General features: G+C 43.2%; 1 protein-coding gene across 1 annotated transcript; it reads left to right on the forward strand.

Moving 5' to 3' along the window:
* Window positions 1-921: 921 nt before the first annotated feature.
* LOC117818929 (rap guanine nucleotide exchange factor 1-like) lies at window positions 922-9784 on the forward strand. The gene is made up of 13 exons (XM_034692066.1): window positions 922-1001; window positions 1081-1210; window positions 1290-1368; window positions 3659-3743; window positions 5004-5096; window positions 5192-5380; window positions 5468-5552; window positions 6532-6626; window positions 6752-6830; window positions 6990-7091; window positions 7190-7287; window positions 8985-9125; window positions 9228-9784. Exons 2-13 carry the CDS (start codon window positions 1199-1201, stop codon window positions 9361-9363), a joined length of 1194 nt encoding a protein of 397 aa, XP_034547957.1. The 5' UTR covers window positions 922-1001; window positions 1081-1198; the 3' UTR covers window positions 9364-9784.
* The last annotated feature ends 878 nt before the right edge of the window (window positions 9785-10662 follow it).

Here is a 10662-nt window from a genome sequence, read left to right on the forward strand (position 1 = left end):
TCTGTCCCTCCCTAACCATAGATCTTTCTGGAGTCCCTGAGCTCCCTTGTCTCGTAGGTTCCTCTGGATCTCTGGACATACCAGACTCCAGCTGCTACAACTACTACTATCCGTCTCCCCACTATCATCTCTCTCTCTCTTATTCTCCTCTATCCCTCTCTCCAACACGGTCTCAGCAGATGTGTGTCTAACATGAGTCTGGTCCTGCTGGAGGTTTCTGCCTGTTAAAGGAAGTTTAACTTAAAATTTGTACCTATAAAAGTAGTATGGGAGGTAGAGCCGTCAGTTATCAGGCCCCTCTCCTTTGGAATCATCTACCAGTCAGGGTCCAGGAGGCAGACACCCTCTCTACTTTTAAGAGTAGGCTTCAAACTTTCCTTTCTGATAAAGCTTATAGTTAGAGCTGGATCAGGCTTGGACCAGGTCTTAGTTATGCTGCTATAGGCTTAGACTGACACACTGGGATCCTGTCTTTCCCTCTCTCTCCTCTCTCTGCCTGTCTCTTACTGTAACTCTTCCTGTCCCATTAAAGTTACTAACCATAGACCTTTCTGGAGTCCCTGAGCTCCCTTGTCTCGTAGGTTCCTCTGGATCTCTGCTGCTGTGGACATGCCAGACTCCAGCTGCTACAACTACTACTATTCGTCTCACCACTATCATCTCTCTCTCTCTCTTCATCTCCCTCTATCCCTCTCTCCAACACGGTCTCAGCAGATGTGTGTCTAACATGAGTCTGGTCCTGCTGGAGGTTTCTGCCTGTTAAAGGAAGTTTGTCCTTGCCACTGTAACTTGCTAAATGCTGCAAAGTGCTCTGCTCATGGTGGATTAAGATGAGATCAGACTGAGTCCTGACAGCTTATACTAAATAAGTTGACCTTTGAACTCCTGCCCTCCCTGGAGTTTATATTTTTATTCAGTTTTTACCTGATCTGATTTCTCTGTCTCCATCAGGATCCATTTGAAACCAAACCTCAGCATGAAGACCACCAGCCCAGAAACAGGTGACACACTTGGTGACAAACAGTGAAGTCAACATTCCCCTCTGCACATGAGCAGTCAGTGACTTGTTCTGTTCTGCAGCTCTCACAGTCTCCAGCAGGAGGAGGAGGAGGAGCTCGGCAGGAGGAGCCCGGAGCAGCTGGAGGACAGGGAGGAGGTGTTACTGACCGACCAGCAGGAGATCCTCAGAAGAATCACTATGAAACCTGAGGTACAGCGCTGACCTCTGACCCCTCTGAGAAACACAGTTATTCACGTTCTTCACTCACACTGATCTCTGTCTGACGCAGGAGGAGGAAGGGCCGGAGGTGAAAGCAGCTTCTCCTGAAATCCTGCTGGTCTACGCCACAGAGACGGACAGAGGAAACCGTGAGTCCTCTCTTCCATCCGGACATCATAACAATGCTAATTTTGATTGACATGATTTCCATTCTGATCAGGATTCATCAGTCGTAACTTTTGGAGCCATAATGCTGATTTTTGGATGGAAGATTTTAACATTTACAGTGGGGCAAAAAAGTATTTGGTCAGCCACTGATTTTGCAAGTTCTCCCACTTAGAAAGATGAGAGAGGTCTGTAATTTTCATCAGAGGTACACTTCAACTATGAGAGACAAAATGAGAAAAAAAATCCAGGAAATCACATTGTAGGATTTTTAAAGAATTTATTTGTAAATTATGGTGGAAAATAAGTATTTGGTCAATAACAAAAGTTCAACTCAATACTTTGTAACATAACCTTTGTTGACAATGACAGAGGTCAAAGGTTTCCTGTAAGTCTTCACCAGGTTTGCACACTGTAGCTGGTATTTTGGCCCATTCCTCCATGCAGATCTCCTCTAGAGCAGTGATGTTTTGGGGCTGTCGCTGGGCAACACGGACTTTCAACTCCCTCCACAAATTTTCTATGGGGTTGAGGTCTGGAGACTGGCTAGGCCACTCCAGGACCTTGAAATGCTTTTTACGGAGCCACTCCTTCGTTGCCCGAGCGGTGTGTTTGGGATCATTGTCATGCTGGAAGACCCAGCCACGTTCCATCTTCAATGCTCTCACTGATGGAAGGAGGTTTGGGCTTAAAATCTCACGATACATGGCCCCGTTCATTCTTCCCTTAACACGGATCAGTCGTCCTGTCCCCTTTGCAGAAAAACAGCCCCAAAGCATGAGGTTTCCACCCCCATGCTTCACAGTAGGTATGGTGTTCTTGGGATGCAACTCAGCATTCTTCTTCCTCCAAACACGACGAGTTGAGCTTTTACCAAAAAGTTCTATTTTGGTTTCATCTGACCACATGATATTCTCCCAATCCTCTTCTGGATCATCCACATGCTCTCTGGCAAACTTCAGACGGGCCTGGACATGTACTGGCTTAAGCAGGGGGACACGCCTGGCGCTGCAGGATTTGAGTCCCTCTCGGTGTAGTGTGTTACTGATGGTAGCCTTTGTTACTTTGGTCCCAGCTCTCTGCAGGTCATTCATCAGGTCCCTCTGTGCAGTTCTGGGATTTTTGCTCACCGTTCTCATGATCATTTTGACCCCACGGGATGAGATCTTACGTGGGGCCCCAGATCGAGAGAGATTATCAGTGGTCTTGTATGTCTTCCATTTTCTTACAATTGCTCCCACAGTTGATTTATTCACACCAACCTGCTTGCCTATTGTAGATTCACTCTTCCCAGCCTGGTGCAGGTCCACAATGTTCTTCCTGGTGTCCTTGGACAGCTCTCTGGTCTTGGCCATGGTTGAGTTTGGAGTCTGAGTGTTTGAGTCTGTGGACAGGTGTCTTTTATACAGATAACCAGTTCAAACAGGGGCCATTAATACAGGTAACGAGTGGAGGACAGAAGAGCTTCTTAAAGAAGAAGTTACAGGTCTGTGAGAGACAGAAATCTTGCTTGTTTGTTATTGACCAAATACTTATTTTCCACCATAATTTACAAATACATTCCTAAAAAATCCTACAATGTGATTTCCTGGATTTTTCTTTCTCATTTTGTCTCTCATAGTTGAAGTGTACCTCTGATGAAAATTACAGACCTCTCTCATCTTTCTAAGTGGGAGAACTTGCAAAATCAGTGGCTGACTAAATACTTTTTTGCCCCACTGTAGTTAAAATAAAAGTTCTTCTGGTTGCGAGACGATATCTTCGTCTTTGATGCCACCTCAACTTGTGGGTGCAAGATTGTAACTTTAGGGTGGACAAATCTTAGTGAACTTTAGGCACAACTTTTGTGTGCAAGAAATAAAACTGTAGGTAAAGTATAACTTTGTGCAAGATGATAATATGTTGGTGCAAGATCTTGAGGATGCAAGATGACACATGGGTGCAAAATACTAGCTTCAGGGTGCTGGAGACTTACTTGTGGCTGCAAGATACTTTCAAATGGGACAATTTTGGGTGCAGTCAATTAAATGAAGACAAAAAAAAACCTTGTTGCAAGATCATGACTCTTCCTAGTGGGCACAAGAAATCAATCTTTATTTATATAGCGCCAAATCACAACAAACGTTATCTGAAGACTCTTTACCTGATATTCAGTTGTTGGGAAAATATCAAGGTAATGCTATTATTATGAAAGATAGAAATATAGTACCATAAGTTAACCCTCGCTGGTGTCTGCAAGTGTAAATGTGTGTCTTTGTGTGTGTTTGTGTTCAGACCAGGGCATGTACCGTGAAGCCTTCCTGTCCACCTACAGAAGCTTCATCAGCCCGAGTGATGTCATCAGCAAACTCCAGCACAGATATCCTCTCTGATTCATTCGCTGTGTTAGAAGCAACAGATTTACAAATCTTTAATCTCTTTGATTGGTTAAACTGTGATCCCTGTTCCACATCTGGACCTCCTAAGTAAGTCTTTAGATTAAGGTACATTCAATCTGGAGTGTGAGCGCCTGCAGCTTTAAAAATAAGCATCAACTCAGAATAAAGCTACATACACAAGGCCCTGAGGATAAAAAAACGTTGAGTTCCTTCACTCAATAATCCATTAAAGGGTTAGGATCTTAAACAGAAGCTGCCCTGACATGACACAGACCAGTTTATTGTGATACTTTATATGCAGATGATCCGATTTTCTCACTCTTAAAGGTGACATATCACGCTTTTTTCATCAACATATATTGGTCTAAGAGGTCCCCAAAACATGTCTTTAAAGTTTATGCTCAAAAAAACACTTTGAAATCAGATTTTGGTCTGCCTGAAGAACCCTCTTCTTCAGTCCTCCTCAGAACACTCCGTTTTCTCTCTGACCACGCCCCCTCAGGAAGTGGGTGTGGCCTCGGCTCTCCGGCACTTTGATCTAATGTTTACATGTTGGCTGAATATACACGGCTGCTCAGAGATCACGTTACTTCAACCCTCTGAATCTGATCCAGAATCTGATCCTGACGGAGAGGCGCCTGCAGCAGGACCTTTCTGAACCATTGGTCACAGATTTAGTGTTTCTTGTTGTTTTATTTATCAGTATGTCGACGTGTGTCTTGGTACACAGCTACTAACATGTAGCTATGTGGCTATGCTAACTAGCGCTAGCACTTATCCATGAAAACTAAAAATCATCCACTAGATCTTCAAATCTGCAGACGTGGGGAGTAAAACCGACCTTTGTGTTCATTAAGACAGCCTACAACTAGCATGCCTCCCTCCTAAGCTCCTTGTTAGCACACATGTGTGCAGGGAATGAAAAACAGAGGAGGGGTTGAGTTGTATTTTATCCAGTCTATGGGCTGAACAAGCTCTGAGCTCTGACTCCGTGACAGACCGGATATTGTTGTTACGTAACAAAAACACGGAAGTCTGAAACGGCTGGTTTCAGCACACATTTACAGAAAGGTGGAGAAATCAGAACAGGGGCAGAATGGATTTTTTTCATACTCGGGGGGTTTGTAGACATGCCAGGGAAACATATTTCAGGTAGAGAACCATTAAAAAGTCCATTTTGCATGATATGTCACCTTTAAAATGCCTCATTGTTTCACTCATTACACCTTAACCATCAACACGTACAGACACTTCTGTAAAGGACGTGAATCTGCAGATCTGATGGCTGCCAAGAAGACTTTCCACCTGCTGATCAGAGTGGTCGACGAGCTGTGGTGAGACAACACACCTCATCATTTTGGATCTCATTACCTGACACACTGATCCCATATGTAGACGAATTGGTTTGAATAACAATGTTCTGTTGCAGTGCGATAGAACTGGAGTCCGATTTGCTCCTGCTCCTCATGGACCTGGTGTTCATGCTCCTGACCGGTGGAGAGCTGGGACTGGCTCACCTGCTGCGCTCGAACATCCTGTCCAAGATGGAGCAGAGGTGGCAGCTGAAAGGCTCACCTGAGTCTCTCCGCCCCCTCGCAGCAAGGGGTGTGGCTGCCAGGTAACTTGGGACCTCTGACCTCTTAGATGATGAACATTTCTGTAATCCACTTTGACAAACATGCATCTTTTTGTCGTCCTCATTAAGACCGGGGACTCTTCTGGACTTCAGGAGTCAGGATTTAGCGGAACAGTTGACTCTGATGGACTCTGAGCTCTTCTACAAGATCGAGGTACTCAATCAATCTTTATTTATGAAGCGCCAAATCACAACAAACGTTATCTGAAGACTCTTTTCAAACAGAGCAGGTCTAGACCGTACTCTATGTTCTATTATTAACAAAGACCCAACATCAAGACCGGTTCAGATCCAGTCCCATCTTACAGACAGGACTCAGTCTGATCTCATCTTAATCCACCATGAGCAGAGCACTTTGCAGCATTTAGCAAGTTACAGTGGCAAGGACAAACTTCCTTTAACAGGCAGAAACCTCCAGCAGGACCAGACTCATGTTAGACACACATCTGCTGAGACCGTGTTGGAGAGAGGGATAGAGGGAGGTGAAGAGAGAGAGGAATGATAGTGGGGAGACGGATAGTAGAAGGAACCTACGAGACAAGGGAGCTCAGGCGCTCCAGAAAGGTCTATGGTTAGTAACTTTAATGGGACAGGAAGAGTTAAAATGACAGGCAGAGAGAGGACAGAGAGGGAAAGACAGGATCCCAGTGTGTCAGTCTAAGCCTATAGCAGCATAACTAAGACCTGATCCAAGCCTGATCCAGCTCTAACTATAAGCTTTATCAAAAAGGAAAGTTTGAAGCCTGCTCTTAAAAGTAGAGAGGGTGTCTGCCTCCCTGACCCTGACTGGTACATGGTACACTTTTACATGGACTGCAAGACAGCTTCCCTTAAGTGAGGCTAAAACTTTTTAAAGCTCCCCCTGTTGACCGACTGCTTCTCCTACATTGTAACAGATGGGACATGGGTCAAACTAAACTATTAAATACAAGCCAAATAAAATGTTCTGAAGCATGCTCTCTGTCATTGGAACAGTTTAATTTTAATCATATATTTGAAGTCTAAAAGAGGGGATATGACATCATGATTGAGAGCATGTTATGGCACCATTTTTCAATATGTTAGCACCAACCAAGGCAGTATTTTGGAAGGAGATGGAGGCCATATTAATATACAGTGTCCCACCTTTCTAGCTTCCAGAGGTGTTGCTGTGGTCCAAGGAGCAGAATGAGGAGAAGAGCCCCAACCTGACACAGTTCACCCAACATTTCAACAACATGTCGTACTGGTAACCAAACACAACACTCTGCTTCCAACAATAGTCCTAAGAAAACGGCTCAGTGTACTTCAAACGTTAGAAACTCGCCCTGTTCTAATGGATGTGTGATAAATAATGAACTCTGTGTGTTTCAGGGTTCGTTCTGTCATCATTCTTCAAGACAAACCTCAAGACAGAGAGAAACTGCTGCTGAAGTTCCTGAAAACCATGAAGGTACAAGCAAAAGCAAAAAATAAACCCAAAGCTGACAGAGATATGTTTTATATGGTAAATATTGGTGACCCCTTGCTGAGCGTTGTTTTGGTTTGAAAGAGCCATTAAGTGCCAGCCTTATATCTGTCAGGAAGATAATATGTGAATTTCTTCATGCAGCACCTGAGGAAGCTAAACAACTTCAACTCGTACCTGTCCATTCTGTCAGCGCTGGACTCGGCCCCTTTGAGACGTCTGGACTGGCAAAGAAACACAGCTGAGGTCTTTTTCAACAATAACATCTCGTTTACTGATGAGATGTGAACATGCCAAGGAGTCCTGAGAGTGACAGCGTGTTGTGTTGTATGTTTATATTTCAGGCTCTGGAGGAATACAGCTCCTTGATTGACAGCTCGTCATCATTCAGAGCCTACAGAGCAGCTCTATCTGAAGTGGAACCTCCCTGTATACCCTACCTGTAGGTTAAAACCCTCCATATCACACTGCATACCATACCTGTATATTAATACCAAGGGATACTACCCTATATCTACACCACTATATACTTTATACCCATTTTGTGTCTTAGTTCTCTGTATAAGCCACTTTATACACCCTGTAAACCCTACCAACAGGTTTAAACCTTTTTACCCCTGTAGTGTATACCCAACAGGTGCCAATAGGTAAGGTATACACAAGTTGACTGTAGGTAATACCCTGCAAACCCTACTGTTTATTAAAAATATACTTAACCGGTCAGGTTAAATCCTGTATACCCCATATCTATACCCTACTTTAAGGTAATACCCTCTATATCTTACCATATATACCCTAAACCCTACTATATATACCCTACCTGTAGGTAAATACCCTGTATACCTTACCATATATACCCTAACTGTAATCTAATCCCCTATATACCCTCACATACAGTATGCCCTACCTTATATACGCTCTTTACCCTACCATATATACCCTACGTGTAAGTTAATACCCTGTTTGCCCTACCTATATACCCTACCTGCAAGTTAATACCCTCTTTGCCCTAGCATATATACCCTACCTGTAAGTTAATACCCTCTTTGCCCTACCATATATACCCTACCTGTAAGTTAATACCCTCTTTGTCCTACCATATATACCCTACCTGTAAGTTAATACCCTCTTTGCCCTACCATATATACCCTACCTGTAAGTTAATACCCTCTTTGCCCTACCTATATACCCTACCTGTAAGTTAATACCCTCTTTGCCCTGCCATATATATCCTACCTGTAAGTTAATACCCTCTTTGCCCTACCATATATACCCTACCTGTAAGTTAATACCCTCTTTGTCCTGCCTATATACCCTACCTGTAAGTTAATACGCTCTGTACCCTACCTATATACCCTACCTGTAAGTTAATACCCTCTTTGCCCTACCTATATACCCTACCTGTAAGTTAATACCCTCTTTGCCCTATCATATATACCCTACCTGTAGGTAAATACCCTGTATACCTTACCATATATACCCTAACTGTAATCTAATCCCCTATATACCCTCACATACAGTATGCCCTACCTTATATACGCTCTGTACCCTACCATATATACCCTACCTGTAAGTTAATACGCTCTTTGCCCTACCATATATACCCTACCTGTAAGTTAATACCCTGTTTGCCCTACCATATATACCCTACCAGTAGGTAAATACCCTGTGCATCTTACAATATATACCCTACCTGTTATCTTATCCCCTATTTACCCTCACATACAGTATACCCTACCTGTAAGTTAATACCCTGTATACCCTACTATGTGATGACACAATTGAGAGGTTAATACCTTGTATACCCCACAAAATATACCCCAAGTGATATGTAAATTCCCTGCACGCACAAATGTCTATACCCTAACTGTAGGTAAATACCCATTATACCCAAATGTGTACCCTACCTGTGTACACTGCTGTACCTACACTACCCAGCTATAAATGCCCTACTGGTTAAAGGACTGTCCTGCCACAATGATTACTTTGCTTAAGGACCATTATTTAGCACACACACTAATTTTAGACTCAACCTGTACATGAGTATCCTTTAAAACCAGCTTTATACATCCCATTGGCTGGTATCCTGTAAACAAGACAATATTAACTGTTTACCTCCTCTGCATTCTATCTTTCTAGGGGTTTGATCCTTCAGGACTTGACCTTTGTTCACCTTGGGAATCCTGACCTTGTGACGACCTCTCAGGGATCAAATGTCAACTTCTCCAAGCGTTGGCAGCAGTTTAACATCCTGGACACTCTGAGGACATATCAACAAAGGTCAGTTACCTGAATGTGTTTGTTTTTTAGTTGTATTATGGCAGCACCTCTTTGTATAAATGTCCTCTCTAAAATAACACTTGGCCCTCTTTGTCTTTGCAGTCATTACTCTCTGCAGCCGAATGATGACATCATATCGTTCTTCAATGACTTCGGCGATCACCTGGCAGAAGAGGCATTATGGGAACTCTCTCTGAGGATCCGTCCAAGGAATACCCCACGAGCCAATCAGAGATGACAGGCTTAACCGAGACGAATGGTTAACTTAGTCTAACGTGGATTATTACTTTAGAGTGTGAGGTTGAAAATCAAGGTGCTGACATGACTTCAACTGTTACCAAACTGGACTACACTGGTGCTTGGTGGTAAGCTCAGACATCGGTACTAGCTCAAACTTGTTCACATTGTCAGATAATCATGGCTTAAATGTGTTCGTCTGGACTGTTCCTGTCATAAACAACAACAGACTGTCGCTGTGCAATAAAACAACAATCTAAAGTACTTTAGATAGAAGCATTGTGTTCCTGGGTGTTAGCACAGGTAAGCCTGGTGTCACCATGAGCTGACCTGTGGTCCCAAACCGTGGCTTCCCTCTGTGTGAGACCTCAGAACTGTACATGTGTTCATATCAATATTGCAATAAACATTACCCCACACTCCTCTGTCAAGTTTTTCCTTTCATCTTATTGTTAACTTGATAAGCGATATACTTGAAACTATATCACTGAAATGTCAGCTAAAATAATCAAAGAAAAAACAGTCCAGAAAAAGAACTCATTAAAACATCTGCATGGTTTTATGGATGAGGTACGTGTTAAAAACTGCAGTTCCTGGATTGTCCACTTGAGGCTTGCTCCAAAAGTGAGTAACTTTCCATTGATGCCTATGTTTGGCAGAAATGTAACAGAAACATTAACAGCCTGGCATAATTAACTATTTTGGTGTCTCAAGCTTTTTTAAACAAAAACATTTCATAGACAAAAATATTTCATCAATCAATCAATCTTTATTCATATAGCACCAAATCACAATACATCTTATCCTCAGACTCTTTCCAAACAGAGACGGTCTAGACCGTACTCTATGTTCTATTATTAACAAAGACCCAACATCAAGACCAGATCAGATCCAGTCCCATCTTACAGACAGGACTTAGTCTGATCTCATCTTAATCCACCATGAGCAGAGCACTTTGCAGCATTTAGCAAGTTACAGTGGCAAGGACAAACTTCCTTTAACAGGCAGAAACCTCCAGCAGGACCAGACTCATGTTAGACACACATCTGCTGAGACCGTGTTGGAGAGAGGGATAGAGGGAGATGATGAGAGAGAGAGATGATAGTGGGGAGAACCTATGAGACAAGGGAGCTCAGGGACTCCAGAAAGGTCTATGGTTAGGAACTTTAATGGGACAGGAAGAGTTAAAGTAAGAGACAGGCAGACAGAGGAGAGAGAGGGGAAGACAGGATCCCAGTGTGTCAGTTCCCCCGACAGTCTAAGCCTATAGCAGCATAACTAAGCCCTGGTCCAAGTCTGA

This window comes from Notolabrus celidotus, chromosome 9 (genome assembly GCF_009762535.1).
Source record: "Notolabrus celidotus isolate fNotCel1 chromosome 9, fNotCel1.pri, whole genome shotgun sequence".
NCBI classification, from domain to species: domain Eukaryota; kingdom Metazoa; phylum Chordata; class Actinopteri; order Labriformes; family Labridae; genus Notolabrus; species Notolabrus celidotus.